Genomic DNA, 24,294 nt, shown 5'->3' on the forward strand with positions numbered 1-24,294 from the left:
CTCTTGAGCAGATTCGCTTAAACCGGTGAGCCTGGCTGTATGGGATATTGTTTTTACAGTGGTGCGGGTGATCGCGTTGGTAAAGGAGGTATTGTTGTCGATCGGTTGGTTTGCGGTTGTGGAGAGCTTGTCCTCTTCTATCGTTATGGTGACATCAAGAAAATTTACGGTTACTTGCGAGTATGTGTGTGTGAAGTGTATGTTCGAATGTATAGCATTGTAAGTGTCGATAAAGCTGAGAAGTTCGTCCTCGCTGTGGGTCCAAATAAGAAAGATGTCATCTATGTATCTTCTGTATAACATTGATTTCAAGGAACTTTGATCAAGAAATTCTGATTCTAGCTTTTCTATAAATATGTTGGCATAATTGGGTGCCATTTTGGTGCCCATAGCGGTCCCGCTTATTTGTCGAAAATACTCTTGGTTAAACTCGAATGAATTTATTTCGAGGACCGTCCTCGTCAAAGTTGCGATGGCAGAGAAATATGGAGTGTTAGATTGTCTACGGTTTGTGTACATGTTTCGTAATGCAGCTATGCCGCCATCGTGAGGAATATTTGTATACAATGAAGAGACATCGAGAGTAACCAAGTACAAGTTTTTCGGCCCACACAGACTTGCAATGTCTCGAAGAAAATGTGTGGTGACTTTTATGTGCGACGCGAGGGTGCATAGAATGTGGCTTATTAGTTTGTCCACGTACCCTGATATGGGTTCAGTTATTGTACCGATGCCTGATATGATTGGTCGACCTGGGTTACCGGGTTGATGAATTTTTGGGAAGATGTAGAAGCGACCTGGACGAGGATATGCTGCTCGCATCAATTTGTGGTCAGTGTTGGTTATATTTTCTGCATCCAACAGTTCCTTTAGTTCTGTTGATACGATACGTTTGTATTCGTCTGTCGGACCACCTGGGAGGCGTTCGTAAAATCTTGAGTCGTCTAGTTGGCGGTATGCTTCTTGTAAGTAGTTGGTTGTATTAATGACTACAATTGCTCCTCCTTTGTCAGCGATTTTTATTGTTATGTCTGTCATAGATGCCAGATTTCTCATGCTCATGTTTTCAGATTTTGTTAAGTTTTCTCGGTTTCCTTTCTGTCTGTGGTATTCGTGTACTATATCTTTCTGTACTGTGGTTATATAAAAGTCCAGGCACTTGTCTCGATTACTGTTCGGTGTTCAGTCCTTTGTTTTACGATGGTGAATTGTTTCGTGGTTAGAAGGCCTGCCGAAGAAATATTCACGCAACCTTAAACTTCAACGAAGTTGTCGAGGTCCCGGAGCAAGTGGAATTCATCGAAAAATTTTGTGGTCAGGCAGAAGCTTAGTCCTTTAGATAGCAGTTTTTCTTCACCAGGTGACAAGCTCGTGTCCGATAGGTTTACAACCACAGTGTCACAGGGTGTGTTCATAGATGGGTGCTCCTTTGTACCATTAGTGGTTTCCTGGGTGGTGGTGTTGTAGTGATAAGAAACTATATCAGGGAACGCGGGGTTGGGCACATGGTCTCTTTTGAGTTTATGAATTTTTGTGGTCATGATGGCTTGGTATTCATTCTGTTCAAACTATGTTAATCGGGTGATTTCTTCGTTCAATAAAGTGTTGTGGCGGAGAATGGTGTTGGTCATAGCGACCAGTTTATTTACCTGCTTATCACTGTCATTAAGAGCGATTTCTATTAATTTAAGAGATGCTTCAAGTAAGACATTTTTCCATGTTATTTGGTCGTGTTCGTCTAGGTTTGTAGCGGCTGGTGTGAGGGAGAGTGTCATACCCTTGGGGGCTATTCTAGCACGAAGGTACACTTGCAATGTTGATTTATGCATTTCATGTCTAACTCGTTTGTCAGCAAGTTTTCGTACTTTAAGGAAGGTGGCACTGCAACTGGGAAGCGATGAGCTGGACTTACATTTCCGAAGTCAATCTTCTTTTGGGTGCAAGGATGGCACTGATTAAGTGCAAAGATTGTAGTTATGTCCGCCAGGCCTTCGTCGTTGTAGAGAGGATTTCGGCGTTGGGCTCCCAGTGAACGTGTTCGTAGGCAGTTCCGGGGTCCGCAATAGAGGGATGCGATTTCGTAGATCGCCAGGCTTTCCTCTGAGGAGTGATGTAGTGGTGCTGTCGTGTAGTGCTTTTGGTCTCGCTCGACATCCGCGATGGAGGGACGCGTGCTGTCTGTTCAACAGACTTCCCCCCTAGTAGTGGTGCGCTGTTGATGATGGTGAGGGGGTGCTTGTATCTCGCGGGAGTCACAGTCTCGCCGATAGTCGGGAACTCGTCTGTGATGTTAGGTGGGTGTGGGGCTCCTGGAGTATGTTGATATGCAGAGTTCTTGTCGTGGTTGTCTTGTTGTGTTTAACGGATATTGACGGGAGCTGTCAGCTCAGCTCCCGTCAATATACTATATATATATATATATATATATATATATATATATATATATATATATATATATATATATATATATATATATATATATATATATATATATATATATATATATATATATATATATATCTATATATATATATATATTGTAGTGAAGAGGAGTGCCCACTACCCAAGCGACATCGACACGTTCGCGCGAGGCGCGAGCTGGGACTGCCTGGTTGCTGCTGCGACGACGCCCGTATATTCGGCCAGCTCTTGCTGCTTCTGTCCTGACGCTGCTACCTCTTATCGTCTTGCATTTACATTATATTTTGGTGGAGGCTGCTGCAGTTTACCCCGACCCTGGAATTGCGTAGCCGAAAGCTGCCGTCCGTTATGCCTGACGACGCTGTCTTCACTTCCCTCCCCCCGGGCTTCGCCACCCAGGGGCTGTCCCAGTGCCCAGCTCCTGCGTGAACCGGACACCTTCAGCGGCACAGACGAGAAAGGCGTTGAGGATTGGCTGGAATCCTACGAACGAGCCAGCGCTACCAACAAATGGGATGATTCCATGAAACTGGGTACCGTGATGTTTTATTTAACAGATGTCGCCAAGCTATGGTACAGAAACAATGAGACGGACATTCATACTTGGACGACCTTTAAGGCCTGCATCACAGCTGTTTTTGGATGCCCTGAGGTGCGCAAACTTCGCGCAGAACAACGCCTACGAAGCCGGTCCCAATAAACTGGTGAGACATTCACCAGCTACATCGAGGACATCCTCGACCTCTGCCGGCATGTTGACCCGACGATGCTGGAAACTGACAAGGTACGACACATTATGAAAGGCATTTCCGACGACGCCTTTTAAATGCTCCTCTCGTAAAACCCGGCCAGTGCCTCGGAGCTCATCGAGCTGTGTCAGAGTTTTGACGAACTCCGACGACAGCGTCTTCTCACGCGACACCCTAACGTCCCGGATGACACCCTCTCAAGCTTGACAACCACCTCTGACCATCACTCGCTGCTATCGCAGATCAAAGAGTTTGTTCGCGCTGAGGTCGCTCGTCAGCTGTCGCTGCTATCAACAGCCGGCCAACCACCATCACATCTGCCAGCGAACATTCGTGAGGTCATCCAGGAGCAAGTTTGCGCGGCTCTGCCACCTGCCCGTGACACTTCGCCGTTGTCGACCCCTGTGGCCTGTGCCGAGGTGAATGCACCTCTAAGCTATGCTGAGGCAGCCGAAGGGCCACCTCTCCAGACATTTAGGTCACTACCATCAGCTGTGCCCACTCCTCGGTTCACTCAGCCAAGGTCCCTCCAGAGTAGTGGACAATGGCGTACACCCGACAATCGGCCGATATGCTTTGCCTGTGGGTTGCCTGGCCACATAGCACGATACTGCCGCCGGCGTGTCCCTGCCTATCAGCAGAACTACCACCAGAGCTTCGAACCTGTCTCTTATATGCCACAGCACCCTTCGTTCGCAGGCTCTCAGCATCCCGACCAGATGTCATCGTACGCCAACCACCACCCACCCTTGACTGAACTTTTACGGAATGACTCGAAAAGTTACACTTGGTCACCCGCCTGTGATGATGCCTTCAAAAAGTTGCGCCACCTGTTAACCTCACCGCCAGTCTTGCGTCACTTCGACCCGACTGCTGCGATTGAGGTGCACACCGATGCAAGCGGTGTTGGACTCGGCGCCGTTCTCGCGCAGCGCAAATTGGGATTCCAGGAGTACGAAGTCGCTTACGCAAGCCGTACTCTTACCAAAGCGGAGAAGAATTATTCTGTAACAGAGAAAGAGTGTCTGGAAATTATTTGGGCTCTAGGTAAATTTATACCGTACTTATATGGTAACCCTTTCGACGTAGTCACCAATCACCATGCACTTTGTTGGCTATCCACGTTAAAGGACCCCTTTAGCTCGCTGGGCTTTGCGGTTGCAAGAGTTTGACCTGCGCGTTGTCTACAGGTTTGGCTGACGTCACACTGATGCCGACGTGCTATCGCGTTCACCCGTATCATCGGAAATCTCTGCTTGTCTATCTGCCGTGGACTAAACAGTTGCGTTTCCAGCAAACTGCGACATGGCGTCTGAGCAACGCAAGGATGACTGGATCAACGCTCTTCGGCGATTCCTATCAGACCCATCGACTTCTCCATTTTCTCGAACATTGCGCCGTCAAGCGGTTCACTTTGAGATTCGCGATGACCTCCTTTACCGCAGGAATTACAGGTCTGACGGCCAAAAGTGGTTACTGGTCATACCTCGCCATCTTCGTGCTGCAATATGTTCAGCTTTCCACGCTGACCCTCAGTGCGCACATGCGGGCATCTTCAAAACATACGCTCGGCTTTCCTTCTGGTTTTATTGGCGAGGCATGTACACCTTTGTGCGCAAGAACATTCAGTCATGCCCGCAGTGCTAACGACAGAAAGCTCTGCCTCGTCACACCTCTGGTCCGATCCAGCCAATCCCTTGCCCAGCCAGGCCTTTCGACCGTATTGGAATCGATCTGTACGGACCTCTTCCATTCACGGCTTCCGGAAACCGTTGGATCGTTGTCGCTGTTGACTACTTGACGCGATACGCAGAAACAGCCGCTTTATCTGCTGCCACAGCACGCGACGTATCATCTTTCCTCCTGCGAAACTTCATTCTCCGTCATGGCGCACCGCGTGAACTTCTCAGCGACAGAGGACGTGTGTTCCTCTCTGAAATCGTCAACGCACTCCTTGACGAATGCCGTATCATTCACCGGACTACCACCGCCTACCATCCCCAAACGAATGGCTTGACGGAAAGATTCAACCATACCCTTGGCGACATGATATCTAAGTATGTTGCTTCAGACCACTCCAATTGAGACCCCATGCTGCCTTTTGTTACATACGCCTACAACACTGCTCCACAGGCGACTACGGGCTTTTCGCCATTTTTCCTGTTATATGGCCGAGACCATTCCACCACATTAGATACCATTCTGCCCAACAACCCCGATTCCTCTGAGTCTACGCCCATCTCTGAAGCTGCCCACCGCGTCGAGGAATGCCGTAAGCTCGCCCAGTCGTTCACAACCATCGACCGATGGAGACAAAAATCTCGGCGTGACGATAACCACCCGTACCCTAACTTCCTTCCGGACACCCTTGTGTGGCTTTGGGTTCCAGCCGTCCCTACAGGTCTTTCTTCGAAACTTGTTTCAAAATACCAGGGACCCTACCGCGTTGTCTCGCAGACTTCACCTGTTAATTACATCATCGAACCTGTGACGCCATCCACAGACCAGCGCTTTCGGGGTCGTGAAACTGTTCACGTACAGTGGTTGAAACCATATTACGATCCGCTCGTACTCTGTTCTCCGTGAGTTGCCAGGATGGCTCTTTTTCTGACGGGGAGGATTTGTAGTGAAGAGGAATGCCCACAACCCAAGCGACATCGGCACGTTCGCGCGAGGAGCGAGCTGGGACTGCCTGGTTGCTGCTGCGACGACGCCCGTATATTCGGCCAGCTCTTGCTGCTTCTGTCCTGACGCTACTACCTCTTACCGTCTTGCAATTACATTGTAATATATATATATATATATATATATATATATATATATATTGCGACGAAGCCCTTCACACGCCTTTATTAGGCCTGGAGACATGGCCAAAAACAGTCACCTCCGAGGCACAGAACCGACTCAAGGGCCTTATCCACTGACGATGAAGATGAAAAACACTAGGTGATGATGGTTTTGTACAGGTGATGAAGATGCGTGCTTTAAGTGCTCGCATTAATTCCCGGCGCACGAGAGCGGCCATCCTGGCCGCAACCTATAGATGCGGAGAACGCCTTGCGAAAGGCTTCATACGCGAGACATGCACTATCTCGGTACCGCAACAGCGCCGGTCACTTGGAGTAATCACAGGTTCAACGCGACAATTAACGGGCGTGGTCTGCTCTAAGGCTGTGCATGGACCGAGGAACCGAAACTGAAATTTGTCACACAAGCCAGGAGTGCGAACTGGTGTCCGGAGTAGCACCTCGTCGCCGGGGTGGAAGGTCACAGTGGTGTGGGATGCGTCGTGCAGATTTTTACGGGTTTGTTGTCTCTCCTTAGTGTTGAGTCTGGCGAGCTGGCGATAGTGAAGGAGGCGGGACACATATATTGTTCACAGGAGGATGCAGATGGTGTAACCGCGGGGCTGTCACGAACGAGACGTCCAGAAGGAAAGGTGGCGATCGGCCATAGACAAAGTAGAATGGCGAGTAGCCAGTTGTGCGTTGTACTGCGGTATTATAAGCGAACGTTACGAACGGAAAAATCGCATCCCAGTTGGTGTGGTATGGTTCAACGTACATGGCTATCATGTCGGACAGAGTGCGATGAAAGCGCTCAGTGAGCCCTTTGGTTTGGGGGTGATAGCTGGAGGTTGTCTAGTGGCTGGTGCCGGAGGCTTTTAGCAATTCTTCCACAATTTGCGAAAGGAAAGCTTTTCCTCGGTCACTTAGGATGACACAAAGAGCACCGTGACGCAAGATCAAGGCTTCAAGCATAAATGTAGCCACGTCAGAAGCGGAGGCCGAATTCACGCAGGACGTTCCAGCGTTACGTGTCAAGTGGTCGACAGCTGTCACTATCCATCGATGGCCACTGGGAGTCGTGAAAAGGGGACCATATAGATCGATGCCAACGACTTCCAACGGTGCCGACGGACATGGAAGTGGTTGCAGCTCTCTGCATTGAGGTGATGTCAGAAGCTTTCAGCGCTGACAAAGGTTGTAGGAGGCGACGTACTTTGCTACGCTGGCGGACATCCCTGGCTAGTATAAATGACCTTTATGCGATCATACGTTTCCTGGAAACAGAAGTGACCAGCAGTCAGGTCGTCGTGATAGGCCTTAAGGATATCGGCTCGAAGAGAGCGAGGCAGAATGGGTATCCAGCGTTGACCATCTGGGTGATAGATATGATGGTAAAGAACGCAGTTATCGTGCTCGAAATGCCTGAGCTATGGCCGAAGTCGGGCATTAGGCGGTTGTGATTTCTCCTGAAAGCGATCTATGATGCGTCTACAGTAAGCGTCAGCGAGTTTATGCGTTATGATGGAGCCGTGGTCGTCAGGGGGGATCTTGTCAATGGCGGATAAGGACGAAACAGATGTGGAAGGCCTATACAAGCGTTGATCGCAGAAGTTAGTAGCGGAAGCAGTGGACGGCGCCGTAGAAAGTGGGCAGCTAGAAAGCGCATTTGTGTCCTGGTGCTGTTCCCCACAGTTGTAGGTAATAGTAAAGTCGTATTCTTGAAGACGTAAAATCCATCCACCAAGGCGTCCTGACATATTCTTGAGTGTGGATAGCCAACACAAAGCATGATGGTCTGTAACTATGGTAAAATGACGGCCATGTATATAAGGTCGAAATTTCTGTACCGACCACACGACAGCTAAACACTCCTGTTCAGTAATGGCGTAATGATTCTCGTCGTTCGTCAGGACACGGCTTGCATACGCCACGACCCTTTCACGTGATGATTCATCGCACTGCAGCAGAATACCTCCGATTCCGTGACCGCTAGCGTCAGTATGCAGAAGTGTGGGTGCGGTTTTATCGAAATGGCGAAGTACTGGTTCAGATGTGAGGGAGTTTTCGAGATGCTAAAAACTGATTCGCAGGCAGGAGACCACTAAAATCGAACATTTAAACTCAGTAATTTGTGCAAAGTTGCTGCTATCGAGCCAAAGTCTCGTATGAATCGGCGGAAGTATGAAGCCTTGCACAAGTCCTTGGTCCTTTCAGGACGAGGAGAATGAAGAATGGCCGATATTTTATCGGGATCAGTACGAATGCCACCCTTACTCACGATGTGCCCTAAGACCTTAATTGTATTGCTGGCAAAACGGCACTTTTTCGTGTTCAGCTGAAGGCCAGCCGTACCAAGGCACATGAGGACTTTGTCTAAATGATGTTAGTGTTGAGAGAAGGTTGACGAGAAAACAATGATGTCGTCCAAATAACACAGGCAAGTTTTCCACTTCGGGCGATGCAAAATGGTGTCAATCATGCGTTCGAATGTTTCGGGTGCGTTGCAGAGGCCGAAGGGCATCACATTGAGCTCGTGAAGTCCATCTGGTGTCGAAAATGCCGTCTTGTCTTTATAGTTTTCATGCATCGGTATCTGCCAGCATCCTGAACATAGATCGAGACTCGAGAAATATTGAGCTCCCTGTAGTGAATCCAAAGCGTCGTCTACACGTGGCATAGGGTATACAACCTTGCGCGTGACCTTGTTTAGCGCCCGGTAATCTACGCAGAAGCGCACAGAACCGTCTTTTTTTTCGAACTAGTACACGACAGGTGATGGCCAAGGGCTAGCAGAGGGCCGTATTATGTTCCGTCTCAACTTGTCGTCGACGTTTTCTTCAATAACCTTCCGCTTAGCTACTGACACATGATATGGCCGACGATGAACGATTGACGTACGTTCAGTCTCGATGCGATGCGTGGTGACACACGTCTGTCCCAATACGGGTGAATGGACATCAAAGAAAGCTTCGTGTTTAGTCAGCAAGGCAAACAGTTGTTGAACTGAGAAGGGGTCAGGTCAGAGCTTACGGTAGTTTTTTGAGGGTGGAGGTGGATGGGGAACGTGCAACAGGGGGATCTTCAGGAAAAGCGTCTTGAAAACTTACTACAGAGAAAGGCTCCGGTGTAGTGACGCAAGGCAACGTTAAGCCCTTCGGAATCAGAATTCTTTCGGGCGTCGGGTTTGTTGCGCAAACGAATGCGAAGCCGTCGTCGAAACGTATCAGACTTGATGGCAAGGCTATTCCTCTGGTGACACAACGTACGGAGAGTTGTAGAAGCACATCGCCGTAGTCAATGACATCAGACAGAAGTGTAACAATTCGCTGACTGTGCGGAGGTATCTCAGTGTCTTCTGCCGCATAAAAACGAAGTGGTGCGCATCTGCATGAAGCGAATAGGTGGTATCGTTCATGTGTGGGACGAGCTGCGGGCCGCTGATGGACGCGGACGCCATTGAAAAAAAAGTCTCATCCTATTATTAGCTGTTGAGTCCACGAACTAAGCGCTGCAAATTGCACATAATGGAGAAGTCCATCAATGTAGACTTGAACAGTGCACATGGCGGAAGGTCGGTGGCGTCCCCTTGAGCAGCGAGCAACGTAGGTCCATCGTAGGGCGTAGTAACTTTGCGGAGACGCGCACACAAATCTCTGTGAATGACTGAGAAACTAGCAATACTGTCTATTAATGCTTCCCCTCCTACGCCTTCCACCGAAACAGATATCATGTTATGAGGATGTTCTGGAGAAATTTTTTCTACTTCGCTTAATGCAGCTTTTGCCCCAGAAGCTACGTAGTTTATAGTTTTCCGGGCGACGGTCGGCGAACTGAGAGGCTGGTCGAAGTGGCGACGTAGAGCGACAGAGAGGGGACGGTGAGCGATGCCCGACACCACGATAGCGAGGAGCCATTTCAGTAGTTACTGATGGCAAGGAAAAGCTACCGTGAAGCGTAGCGTAAGGACGGTGCTGGAAAGTGGTTGCTGCGGCATAGTCATCCCATTCGTAAGTGTCAAACCCACGACGCTCGTCTCACTGACGCTTGCGACAGACACATGCGATGTGTCCGCGATATCCGCAATAGTAGCATGCAGGTCTCGTCGGGTGCCATGATTGATAGTAGGGTTGGATGTTTGGGCTGGGGACTATGGAAGCCAGGTGTGCTGGCGCTAGTTGTGAATAGTAAGTCTGGTTTTGCGTGCTAGGTGCCAGGGACGCCAGATGAACTGGTGTCGTCGTTGGCGGTATCCGTGGAACGAAGGTTGGAGTAACGGCGGCGACTTGCGCGTAAGTCAGTTGGGCTTTAGAGACGTGAGGGTCTGTGTACGTGTTACCAGTCATAGCCGCCAACTCCTCCTTGACGACGTCCCGTCAATTCGTACTCGGGGTGTGGGAAGGAAACTGACGCGCTGAAAAACCGAGCGACTGCAGTTCCTCTCGTATCATAGTGCGGATCATGGCTCGTAACGAGGGGTCGGCAGTAGGGTTGTCAGGGATAGCTGCAGGAGAGTTGTCCAGCTGCAGCAGTGCGGATTCGAGCTCGTCCAGGCGCTGGCACATAGCTACGATGTCAGCAACGGTACTTGAGTCCTTTACGATCAAAGCGTTGAAGGCAACAGGCCCTATGCCTTTGAGCAGATGGTGCACTTTGCCTGTTTCGGTCATGGAGACATTGACGCTTCGACAGAGAGAGAGAGAGAACATCCTCGGTATACGAGGTAAAAGACTCGCCTAGTTGTTGTTTGCGACTGGCTCGAACTGCCGGAGTAGCGAAGACTTGTCGCAGATGTTCTTTGAAGATGTTCCAGTTGGGAAATTCGATCTGGTGGTCAAAAAACCAAGTCTTGGCCACGCCAGTAAGATAGAAGGAGACGTGGCGGAGCTTGTGCGGATCATCCCAACGGTTCGCTGCACTCACTATGTCATATTGGTGTAGCATATACATATATATATATATATATTGTAACGAGGAGAAATAAGACAAAGAGACAACGCCTTTGCTGCAGGCCGGCTGTTCTTTATCTGCCTCCTCTTCCTCGTCCTCCTTCTCTTCCCGGTATGCGCCGAGCACGATCGCCGCTTTGTCATCATTACACTCGGCCACGCTGCAGCTGGTCTACTCCTGTAAGAAAAACACAAACCAATGTCACGTTTGCCGCCGTATGCAGTTCTTCATCCGCGACACATGCACCGTAAAGTTATTCCGTTTTCTCTTGTCTCTGCGCGTATCAGAAGCTGTGGATCGTACTCGCCAAGTGTTATCTCCCAAGCGCTCAGAAATAATGTAAGGGCCGTCGTACTTTGGGTGCAGTTTGTTTGAAGACGATGGCGCACCTCGCTGTAGCCACACCTCATCACCTACACTGTATTTCGGCGCGGGACGGTGGCGTCGGTCGTAGTATCGCTTTTGTGCCTGTTGAGCATGCACAATCCTCCTACGCGCCTCCACACGGATATCGCGACAAAGTGTCTGGCGTGCAGCGGAACGCCCTACTTTAACGGGAGTGTCCAAACCGAACGTAGCATTCAGTTGCGGGAGCTGACCATAGACAATCTCGTAGGGGCAAATTCCTGTGGAGCTGTGTGCCGCCGTGTTCACTGCGTACGCAGCTGCTTGGAGATGATCATCCCAGTCGGCCTCACCTCGTTTGTGATTCTTACAGTACGGTGCGAGTCTAGCCTGGATAGTCTGGTTCGACCTTTCGGTCAGTCCGTTCGCCTGTGGATGGTATGCCGACGCGAAGTGATGGTCCACTCCAGCTTGTTGTAGGTAAGTGCGGAGCTCGCGACTGCGAAAGGTGGTCGACCGGTCTGAGATCAACTTGTTAGGAAGACCGTGTCGCCATTCGAAGCGATCTTTCAGGAATCGGATGACATGGCTAGCAGCAAGCGAAGGCACGGCCGCGACCTCTACGAACTTGGACAAGTAGTCCACAGCGAGTATAATGTAACGATTGCCCGCTGTCGTCATTGGAAGAGGCCCGATGTGATCTATGCCCAACGTGTGGAAAATTGTCTCTGGAGGCTTGATCGGCGTAAGAAGTCCATGTCGAGCTCCAGGACGTCGTTTGTGTTGCTGACAAATCTCGCAACTGGCAACGTATGAACGCACGCTTTTATCCATTTTCGGCCACCAAAAACGTTCTTGTGCCTTGCGTAAGGTGGCTCTGTAGCCAACATGGCCTCCCTCGGGAGTGTCATGGATGGCGCGTAGTACGCTCGATCTTAAGGTGTCAGGAATGACCAGGAGATGACACTCGGTGCTTTTATCGGCCCAGTGACGCCGATACAGCGTTCCATTACGTAAGACAAACTTGGCATTGCGTCCCGCATCGCCAATGGAGTCTATAACGGATGCGAGTCTTCCATCGGCTTGCTGAGCCTTGGTCACGTCCTGTTGCGAAAACAGGATCCAGGTTTCTCGATTTCGTGTGGAGAATTCCTCGATCGGATTTCGCGATAAAGCGTCCGCAAGCTGATTTTGTGCTCCAGCACGGTGACGGATGTCGTACGTATAGTCTTGGAGCCGAACAATCCATCGGGCAAACTTGTGCTTGAGGTGCTGCTTCTGGAACATCCACGCAATCGCGGAGTTGTCTGTTACTACCGTGAAGTGTCGGCCAAACAAGTAGTGGCGGAACTTTTCATCCACACTCCATACTACAGCCAAACACTCCAGTTCATTCGAATGATAATGCCGTTCTGCGTCCGATAGTTTACGACTGGCGTAGCAGATGACGTGCCCACGCCCACTCGAGTCACGTTGAAGTAAAACCGCCCCCAGGCCAATCTGACTCGCATCAGTATGGACTTCTGTCATCCAATCTTCATTAAAGTGGCAGAGCACCGGGCTATGTGTAAGCTGGTGTTTGAGGGTTTGGAAGGCGTTATCCTGCAAAGGACCCCACTGAAATTGGGCGTTTTTCTTCAGTAAGTCCGTGAGTGGAGCAGCAGTTGACGCAAAGCTCGGTACAAACTTGCGCAAGTATGACGCCATTCCTAGGAATACCTGGAGCTGTTTTATAGATGTTGGTGCAGGGTATTTGGCAACGGCGTCTATGCGTTCAGGCAAGGGTCGTACGCCATTATGAGATATCTGATAACCAAGATAAGATATTGTCGTCAACCCAAACTGGCACTTCTCGCGGTTAAGTCGAAAGCCGGTGTTGTGTAGCCTCTGCAGAACCGTGTCGAGATTTTGTAGATGTTGTTTTTCTGTTTCCCCGATGACTAGAACGTCATCGAGGTACACGACGCAGGCACGGTCTATCAGTGTGCCTAACACTGTGTTCATGGCACGCTGAAAGGTGCTTGGAGCAGTTCGCAGACCGAACGGCATCCGATTAAACTCGTACAAGCCAGATGGTGTTCGGAAGGCCGTCTTAAACTTATCTTCTTCAGCCACGTTGATCTGCCAATACCCTGCTTTTAAATCTAGCGACGAAAAGAACCTCGCTTTTCGTACGGCGTCAATAGCGTCGTCAATGCGTGGCAGCGGGTACGAGTCTGGTATGGTGTGCTTGTTCAGCTCTCGGTAGTCAACACAGAATCGGAGATTGCCGTCCTTTTTACGGACTAGGACAACAGGTGCTGCCCACGGGCTAGAAGATGGCCTGATTATGCTTGCGGCAAGCATTTCTTGCACCTGCTGGTCAATTAATATCCGCTCTCGTTCGGCATATCTACGTAACGGTATGGACACCGGCGGATGCTTGTCGGTAGTAATATGGTGCACTAGCACGCTAGTTCCGGGAAGCTGAGTAGTAGTATCAGCGAAGAGCGATGCGTGCCTCTCGAGTATTGCGGGAAGTGTAAGTGGCGTCGTCAGCTCACCTTGGGATTGCGCCGGAGGCACACTTGGAGCCACAGGATGGAGGTTGACGGTACTTCCTTCCACCGTGAGGCGCACTTCCCCGGAGAGCAGGTAGTCGGCCCCTAAAACCATGTCTGTGGGCAGGTCGTCGAAGACGGGCACCGAGGACAAAAACTTGCTGCCGGCCTCGGTGTTGAGTTGCAGGTTTAGGGCACCGACCGGTAGTACGTCGCCACCGAGACCCCGCAGTGGTGGCTCAGTCCAAGGCTGGAGAGGTTCGGAGGCGTGGCGGCGAAGCAACGCCGTACGTTGAGCTCCGGTATCAACGAGAGCTGTCAGTTCTCCGATGCCGTCGACGCGGACCTTGAGGGTTGGAAGTGGGCGTGATTGATATTGCATCGCTTGAGGTTGGCTTTGTGGGCAGCTTTTATACCCATGCCCGATGCGGCCACACGTATAGCATCCGCGTCTCGGTGAAGCTGACTCCTTTGGGCCAACTGCAGCCGCCCGGCGATGAGACGTGTCCTGCAACTCCATTGCCTGGCGTACGAAAGTGGAGATGTGGACTGGGTGGTTGTAGGCGGACAAGACGGCTGCGTGCGTCGAGTCATGGATCCCGTCGATGATGTACTGCCTGGCTGCGGAGGAGGTCCACTGTATATCGCAAGCTTGTAAAAGGTCCAGCTTGTCGTAGATGTAAGTCGCGACGTCCTCGGTTGCACCTTGCCGGCGTGACCGCATGGTCATGAAACGGTCGTCGTAAGCGCTCGGAAGCGGCGCAAACGCGGATATCAGGGCCGCGCTCCATGTTTGCCATGTAGCGTATGTACTGCCTTGGAAACGATGCCACGCTTGGGCAGATCCTCGCAAACGTCCTTCAGCGACCGACTTCTTAATCGTGTCGCTCCACGAGTATTTAAGGGCAACCGAGTTTATCACGCTTACCCAGTTGGTAGGGTCATCCTTGAATCCATGAAAATATGGAATTTCGTTCTCGTTGAACGATCCAAAAGAGGCGCAGCCAAACCCGGATGTCTTGAGCTCTTGGGCGAACAGAGAGAAGCCTCGAGAAATGGCCTCGCTGCAGTCATGATGCGGTGCCGCCGTGGAGGCTTGGACGCCGTCCGTGATCGGTGGGGAGTTCGAGAGCACTCGTCCACTTCGAAGTGTAGTGGACGCAGGGATATCGGGGTCAGTAGTTCGCGACTGCGCCATTGTAACGAGGAGAAATAAGACAAAGAGACAACGCCTTTGCTGCAGGCCGGCTGTTCTTTATCTGCCTCCTCTTCCTCGTCCTCCTTCTCTTCCCGGTATGCGCCGAGCACGATCGCCGCTTTGTCATCATTACACTCATCATTACAATATATATATATATATGATGCTATGATGAACGGGTGACGTGGCCTCGCTCATACGCCATGTTTATTCCATTCTGACTTCTTCCTTCTCTGCTTCTACCAACCATCACTTTATACGTCACACGATTCCCTTTCCCCCCGAAAGCTGGCACCGGTTACAAACTACAACAAACTCAAAACAAAATAAACAAAATAATGGCAAATTCGCAGTTTCACGTCCCGACGGAGTTCCACAATCTCACTAAATCTTCAAGGCCGAGGGAACAGTCCGGTGAACTCAATAACAACTCTGGTGGGCGAGGCTGACTGTTGCGTTCCGGATAGAGCGGGATATACGTGGATACTGATAGTACTGCCAGAACTCTTGTTCGGGCTGACCAAGGTTGGAACGCCTTGCAGGATTGAATATTTCGTTGGCGTCGCATTTTTTGTCGTAGGTCATACAAACGCTGTGCATGTAGTTTGCGCGCCCATTGATCGTGGCTGATTAGGCGCTGCTTGTGTTCCTTCAGAGCACAAGCGGTTGTTTTGTGGCTCTTGGGAAGTTTACTATGGTGATGACGCAGATGTTCAGACCGAAGGCACAATCTTGAACGCTGGTGCGGAAAAGTTCTTTCGTTTTTCTTTTTGTGAGGGTAGCTAAGTTGCGGAGTCAGTCTTTTCTTTAGTGTATGTTGATCACGACACTCTTCAGGCCGCAAGTATCCTCGCGATGTAGTTTTAATTGGTCGTTGCCGATGTTGGTATGGGCGTTTTAGCTGTTGGGGTTCCTCTTGTTGCTTTTGTTGGCATTGCTGATGTTGCACCGTCTGACGAGGTGGACTTCCTTTGGAACCATGAGCCCGCTCTTCTTTGTGGGTTGACGTGACCAGCAAATAGTTGATACTTGTTAGGGTGTCGCGATTTGAGCCAGGCAATGAAGATAGTGCGCCAGAATTGGCAGAAAAATCTGCTGAGGCTGTTGCAACGCCATTCTTGATCGGCGTTCCTGGCACAGGGCAGAGCTTCGGAGTTGATCCTTCCGAGCCTCTTGTGTTGGTAGGACTCTCGGGTTGCTGTGAACTCGATGGTGACGCTGCGAGAGGCTCGGTTTGGTCAGATTTTACTTGGGGCTGTTTCTCTGTGTCTGCAACTTTGGAGGTAAGCTGTTCTGACGCATGAATGTAGACGGTTGGCCCTGGACTTGGCTGAGTATATTCGGAGTTTCGAAGCTCTATCCCGACCGTAGTGGGCGTGTGAGACGCGAGGTGGGCGTTGTGAGCGACGAAAGAGCGAAGTGATGTAAAACCAGGATTTTCACTCTTCGAGTAGTCATGACGTTGTTCGGTATTTTCTTCATGCGTCAGCTAATCTACCATGAGCAAGGCGTCCTTATAAGGCAAGTGGTGAGCGTTAGGAGCGCTTGAAGAACCGCGTGATGAAAACCCAGGTGGTGGTCTACGTATGCCAGACGAAGAGTGAACGGCATCAGGTGGTTGGGCAACGTCTGGGGTCATATACTGAAGCGATGACTTCGCAAATGCCGACTTTCGTGCAGAAGGGAGGCGCGCTTGATGGCTGTTTTTCCCAAAATACGCGTTGTCGTCTGCCACTGAACTCGTGTGCCACTTCGTCTTTTGTCAGAGGTCGAATCTTGTTGTGCGTTCGAATGGTTGAAGACTGCCTGTAAAATTGACGACTGAGTGCAGTTTTCTGTGGATGGTGGGTTACAAGCAAGTCTTCGTCGTAGTCGTCATCGTATTTTTTGAACCAAACAATCATTTCTTGTTTTATCTTTTGCCAAGACTCATCGTTGTCGAATATGTGGGTGAGGTAAAGTTTAAATGCCTCACCGGTGACGTAGTCGCTGAAGTTCGTAACCATTTCCCGTTCCGACCACGATGCAGCGGTAGCGTGGAACTCGAACAGGTCGAACCAGTCCTGTACAGGTCCATCGTCCGCTGCTCCGGTGTACTTGGGGATGGGAAGGTCGGTCGATGATTCTATCAGGGTGCTGGTCGCTGTGTGCGGCTAGGAGATGATTCTGTAGTCGATGTATGGTCAGGGCGTCTTGTGTAGAACTGCGTCGATGATGAGACACTGATGAAGTGGCTGGGAGGTCTTCATCCTGTCGACTCGTGTGACGCTATGATGAATGGGTGACGTGGCCTGGCTCATACGCCATGTTTATTCCATTCCGACTTCTTCCTTCTCTGCTTCTACCAACCATCACTTCATACGTCACATATATATATACATATATATATGAGATCTTACAGACAGTATTGCCAAGGAATGTACAGGGGAAGTTATTAGAACCAATGGAATGTAAATAAGAAGAAAAAAAGGTGAATGAAACAATAACCAGCCGCCCACGGCTGGTTATTGTTTCATCCACCTTTCTTTCTTCTTATTTACATTCCATTGGTTCTAATAACTTCCCCTGTACATTCCTTGGCAATACTGTCTGTAAGATCTCCTTATTATTGTGTTAAAACACGGAAAAAAACGAGCCCTTAGGTATACACTTTCCCATATATATATATATATATATATATATATATATATATATATATATATATATATATATTGTAATGAATTAATGAATCTAAATAACGGACACTCTGCTGGCAATGAAGAAGACGACGATGATCGGTGGCTGCAGTGGTAGCTCGCGCACGCCGTTCGCCATTAGCCAGACCTGCCTGTTAAAGCTCATTTTGCCAAGCTGCGTCAGAACGTTTCTCGACGTACAACACCTCTATTTTAAGTGGTGGAGGAGCCGGGGTTCCCATCAACCTGGAACTTCGCAATCGGACGCTGCCCTCACCGTTCACCATGACTGCTCCTGGCCCTTCTCAAGCTGCCTTACCAATGACAGTCTACTGTACTGGCGTGCCTCGGCAACGCGACCCACCAATTTTTCGCGGCAACGACGAACAAGACGTCGAGGACTGGCTCGTCGAGTACGAAATCGTAAGCGCTTCCAACAAGTGGAACGCCTGCGACCAGCTCACAAACGTGCGTTTTTACCTCGATGATGTGGCCAGCCTCTGGTTCAAGAACCACGAAGGCGATATCACAACCTGGTCCGCCTTCAAGACCACCATCGCCGCGGTCTTCGGTCGTCCCGCCGTGCGCCGGCTTCGCGCGGAACAGCGTCTCCGTAGTCGAATCCAGCGCAGAGACGAGACCTTTACAAGTTACATTGAAGATGTCTTGTCTCTTTGCAAGCGCATCGATGAATCTCTAACCGAACGCGACAAAATCAAGCACATCATCAAAGGAGTTAACGACGATACCTTCCAGATGCTCGTCGCTAGGAATCCACAGACCATCACCGATGTTGTCCAGCTCTGTCAGGAGTACGACGAGTTGCGTAAGCAGCGTGTCTCGACGCGCAGGGCCGCTGAAGATACGGCTGAAGTTTCCGCCCTCGTGCACGATGTCGCTGCTGATCACACCGCCTTACTGCCCCACATCAAACAGTTCATTCGTGAAGAAGTTGCGCGTCAGCTTTCTCTTGTGGCCGAAGCATCCACGCCAGTGACATCGTTAGACCCACGTCTACGCCAGGTCATTGAGACACAGGTCACGCAGGCACTGCCTCCATCGCCATCTGTCCCTACGCCGCTGACCTACGCTGCCGTCGTTGCTAGACCCCCAGCCCCACCCGTCTCTGGCGCATACAGGGGCACCGGGTCCTCCTATCCTATGACGCTGCCTACATACACGGCACCCCATCCCGTTTCGCCCCCTGCACCTTCTGTCGTTAACCCATGGTGCACCTTGGATAATCGGCCCATATGTTTCGCATGTGGTTTTGTGGGACATATAGCACGCTACTGTCGCCGTCGTAACTTCCAGCCTCCAGACCACGGGAATTCTGCAAATTACCAGGCTGCCCAGAATCCCCGGCGACCATCTTCTCCTATCACCGACTCATTGTCCCCACGACGCCCTGTCGATTCTCGCCGGTCATTACCGCCCCGTCGCCAATCTGTCTACCCGATGCTTCGGCGCACGAGCCCCGCTCGAGAGGAAAACTGACAGCCGCAGTTCCGGAGGCAAGAACTGCGTCGTCGTCGAACTTTCTAAGACCTCCTCTTTGTCCGACCAACGAAATTGATGTGCTAGTAGAAGGTGTTGCTGTACGTGCACTTGTCGACACAGGCGCCGTCGTTTCTGTAATTAGTGAAAAACTGTGTCGCGATTTGAGAAAAGTTACAACGCCGCTTACGAATCTTGCTCTGCGTACAGCCACCTCCCATTTCATCGCGCCGACAGCTCAGTGCACAGCACGCATTCTTATTCAAGATGTTTGGTACGCCGTCAACTTTGTTGTTTTCCCACGTTCATCTTACGACGTCATACTAGGATGGGATTTCCTTTCTACCCATCAGGCCCTCGTAGACTGCGCTCGTGCTGAACTCACGTTGACGAATCCGTGTCTTGATATCGACCACCACAGTCCCTCCAAAGTGTTTGCCGCAGCTGACGTCCGCATCGCGCCGTTGTCCGCCGTCCTAGTGCCTGTGTTTTCTCCTGCTGCCACTAACTCGACGCTCCTGTTCCAGCCAACTATAGCTAGTGTGCAACACTGAACCATCGTCCTCCCGTTTGCCGTCATCAACTTTTCCAATGGTTCGGCGGTACTTTATGCGTGCAACGTTTCTGCATGTCCGTACATCCTGCTACGCGGCGAGTGTCTGGGAAGCCTCGAGACCTTAAATTGTATTTTCGAAGACCCGATCTATCCAGACAAGCCATTTTTACCGACTTGTGCCATTACACCCGCAACGGACGCTAATGAACCTATAGATGTATTCCGCAAGTCCATTGATTATAACCTCACCCCTGGGCAGCAGGAACAGCTGATCAAGCTCCTACAGCGTTTTCGAGCCTCGTTTGACGACAATCAGCCTTCCTTAGGTCGAGCGTCATCTGTTGTTCACCGTATAGATACCGGTCAAGAGACGCCAATACGGCAGCGTCCATATCGTGTGTCGACTACCGAACGCTGTGCCATCAATCAACAGGTTGACGACATGCTGACACGTGGCATAATCGAACCGTCAAGCAGTCCCTGGGCCTCTCCAGTTGTGTTGGTGAAGAAGAAGGACGGATCCATCAGGTTTTGCGTGGACTACCGGCGTCTCAACCAAATCACGCGCAAGGATGTCTATCCGCTGCCACGCATTGACGATGCCTTGGACTGCCTACAGGGAGCCAAATTTTTCTCTTCTTTAGATCTGCGCTCTGGATACTGGCAGGTACCCATGGCAGAGGCCGATCGTGAAAAAACTGCTTTCATCACGCCCGACGGGCTTTACGAATTCACAGTCATGCCCTTCAGCCTCTGCAACGCACCAGCTACTTTCGAGCGGATGATGGACTCTATCCTTCGAGGCCTCAAATGGAACGTTTGCCTTTGTTATTTAGATGAAATTGTCGTCTTTTCAACCGATTTCGCAACCCATTTAACCCGCCTCGAGAAAGTACTCGCGTGTATTTCTGCCGCGGGGCTGCAACTGAGTCTGAAGAAGTGCCATTTCGCTGCTCGAAAGCTTACGATCCTTGGCCACGTGGTTTCAAAAGACGGCATTCTTCCTGACCCTGCCAAACTTACAGCCGTTTCAGCGTTTCCCAAACCGACCACCATGAAAGAGCTCCGAAGCTTCATAGGCCTTTGCTCTTACTTCCGGCGCTTCGTCCGCAATTTCGCGACGATCATCGCTCCTTTGACCAAGCTCCTCGCCGGCTCTAGACACCTTTCCGCCTGGTCTGCCACCTGTGATGATTCTTTCAATGAACTGCGCCGCCTCCTCACGTCGCCGCCTATTCTGCGACACTACGACCCATCGGCACCCACAGAGATCCACACCGACGCTAGTGGTGTCGGGCTAGGCGCTATTCTTGCCCAGAAGAAAGACGGCTTCCAAGAGTACGTGGTTGCCTACGCAAGGCGAACTCTTAGCAAAGCCGAAACCAACTATTCAGTCACTGAAAAGGAATGTCTCGCCATTATTTGGGCGATAGAGAAATTTCGACCTTACGTATACGGGCGCCCTTTTGACGTCGTGACTGACCACCACGCCCTCTGCTGGTTATCGTCACTGAAGGATCCAAGCGGTCGCCTCGCCCGATGGGCATTACGCCTCCAAGAATATAATATTCGCGTGGTCTATCGCTCCGGCCGGAAACATTCGGACGCAGACGCCCTATCCCGTTCGCCGCTACCCCCTGACCCGGACTGCTGCGAAAGTCTAACCTGTGATGCCACTGCCGTCACCATCGCCGAGATGCCATCTGAGCAACGCAAGGACCCTTGGGTTGCTTCGATTCTAGACATCCTGGCTGGGCACACGGCTTCCCCCCCTTCTCGCACATTGCGTCGGCAAGTCGAGCACTTCGCCACTCGCGACGACGTGCTGTACCGACGCAACTACGCACCCAGTGGACGTCAGTGGCTACTCGTGATTCCACGTCATCTGTGATCCGAAATTTGTTCCACGTTTCATGACGACCCCCAATGTGGCCACGCAGGTTTCTTGAAGACTTATTCTCGCATACGTCTCCGATATTACTGGCGTGGTATGTATCGTTTTATACAATACGTTCGGGCCTGCTCGACGTGCCAGAGACGAAAAACTCCCCCTTGTCACGCCAGCGGTACCTTGCTACCCTTACCATGCCCGTACCGACCATTCGACCGTGTCGGCATCGATATCTACGGTCCCCTTCCCAACACCGCTGACGGCAACCGCTGGATCATAGTTGCCGTCGACCATCTCACACGGTATGCCGAAACTTCATCCCTTCCCTCGTCTACAGCAAAGGACGTTGCGACTTTCGTTCTTCACAACATCGTATTACGGCATGGAGCACCTCGGGAGTTACTAAGTGATCGTGGTCGCGTATTCTTGTCAGACGTCATCACAGCATTGCTGCGTGAGTGCCACGTCGTTCACCGCACTACAAGCGCCTATCATCCCCAGACCAATGGAATGACAGAGCGCTTCAACCGCACCCTTGGTGACATGCTGTCTATGTATATCTCGTCAGACCACTCCAATTGGGACCGAGTGCTCCCGTTTATCACGTTCGCTTATAATACCGCCATTCAAAGCACTACTGGGTTCTCTCCTTTTTTCCTCCTTTACGGACGCGAACCTTCTTGCACTATGGACACCAACCTTTCGTACAAACCTGACTCCTCAGAGTCCACGACTTTGTCTCAATCCGCTACATACGCTGAAGAATGCCGCCAACTTGCAAGATCATTCACAACTCAAGACCAAGGACGCCAAAAACACCACCATCACGCATCAAATAACACTACTTCCTACGATCCAGGTTCACTCGTCTGGCTGCATGTCCCTTCGGCTACACCTGGCCTTTCTACCAAGTTGGTCCCCAAGTATGACGGCCCATATCGTGTGCTACAAAAAACGTCACCGGTGAATTACCTCATCGAGCCACTGGAACCATCTTCTGACCAACGTCGTCGTGGCCAGGAAATTGTCCACGTCTCGAGACTTAAGCCCTGCTACGACCCTCCCGTGTTTACTTGTCCATAGGTCGCCAGGATGGCTCCTTATTTCGCGGGGAGTAATTGTAATGAATTAATGAATCTAAATAACGGACGCTCTGCTGGCAATGAAGAAGACGACGATGATCGGTGGCTGCAGTGGTAGCTCGCGCACGCCGTTCGCCATTAGCCAAACCTGCCTGTTAAAGCTCATTTTGCCAAGCTGCGTCTGAACGTTTCTCGACGTACAACACCTCTATTTTAATATATAAATATATATATATATATATATATATATATATATATATATATATATATATATATATATATATATATATATATATATATATATATATATATATATATATATATATATATATATTGCGTAAATACTTCTAATATTTTTTTTCTTCATGCTGTCATTTATTTGCCTTGTCACCGTGGTAACCATTGCTTTGGGGTCACTCAGGCATAAAGCAATTGCATGCGCTCGGACATGAGCCACGTAGGCTCAAAGTCAGATAAATAAACGAGAGGGGACTTGCGAACGTTGCACTCATTTGAGTGCAGCACTTCACACAATATCTTGCGCTATTGTTCATCTGTCACCAGGGAGCAGGGAGCTATATCCGACGTCAACTGGTCCTTCAGACAAAATTCGTTCGGTTACAACGACTTCCCGTCACTTTAGCGCTCGGTCACAAGTTGCTGCATGCCGGGCTCTTTCCTTGCACCTTGTTTTTCAATACTACGTGCGTGCTAGTCACGGCAAAAGGTATTCACAACTGCTCGTAACGTCGCTAGGACGATATTGACTTCATATGAAACATGGCACAGACATTAATGTGTTCAATTCACTCCTTCCCGATGCGGCAGCGCATGCTCCCTTCCCAAGTGGAAAGTTCGCGAGGCGTTTCATGATATCGGATGCTTCCATCCTGGCCATGGCAGTTTTCCCGGCCCTTATCAAATACCTCCCAAAAGGGGACAGGAGCAGCTAAAGAAAATAAAGGCGGCTTCCAACGTCATACTCCGGAGCCACGGAACACCACCGGCGTGCTTCGCAGAAACGAAGCGGAATCTAGCAATACAGAGCTTTGATTTTCTTGGTATCGGTGAATTTCTTTCCATTTACCTCAATTCGGACGACTCCTTGCTCTCTTCTCGTCACTCTGGAGGACACCCCTCCCCCCCCCTCTTCCGCGCCGCGCCGCCGCCGATCCGATGAGCCCCGCGCCGGTCAGCGAGTTTACAAAGGCGAGCGGATAGAGCCACCCACAATGCACCGCGGCCCAGCGCTCTTGGAGGTTATGCATTTTCGCCGGCCTAACTGTGTCATCGCACTATCGCTCCCCGCACTTTCGTATAGTGTTGCCGGAGGCTGCTGCTGCAGCCTAGCGGGTGGTCGCGCTCGCGGAAGGAAGCCCTGCCAAGGCATATAGCCCTGCAATCCGATGCTCGCGAAGTAATCGTGTGCGGCTCGTCTGACCGAACGTGCTGCGCTGAGTTAGATACTCGTGAATAAAGCGTGTGCCCCTACCTCTCACTGTCGCAAAGCCGCGTTATTCAGGACGCAATAAAGCCGAGTCGCCACTACGCCTGTTGCCAAGTGCTCGGAAGGAAGCCCTGCGCCGAGTAGGATACTCACGAAA

General features: G+C 50.6%; 2 protein-coding genes across 2 annotated transcripts in view; both read right to left on the bottom strand.

The window, feature by feature from the left end:
• The window catches only part of LOC142804047 (uncharacterized), a 137,507-nt gene that overhangs the window by 103,483 nt on the left and 9,730 nt on the right, over window positions 1-24,294 (bottom strand). The gene's annotated exons all lie outside the window — the stretch shown is intronic.
• The window catches only part of LOC142804046 (uncharacterized), a 100,590-nt gene continuing 87,216 nt past the window's right edge, over window positions 10,921-24,294 (bottom strand). The window contains exon 3 of the mRNA XM_075890561.1: window positions 10,921-11,083. Coding sequence (XP_075746676.1) covers window positions 11,052-11,083 — 32 coding nt within the window. The 3' untranslated portion in view covers window positions 10,921-11,051. The remainder of the gene's footprint in view (window positions 11,084-24,294) is intronic.

Source organism: Rhipicephalus microplus, chromosome 3 (assembly GCF_043290135.1).
Source record: "Rhipicephalus microplus isolate Deutch F79 chromosome 3, USDA_Rmic, whole genome shotgun sequence".
Taxonomy (NCBI): Eukaryota; Metazoa; Arthropoda; class Arachnida; order Ixodida; family Ixodidae; genus Rhipicephalus; species Rhipicephalus microplus.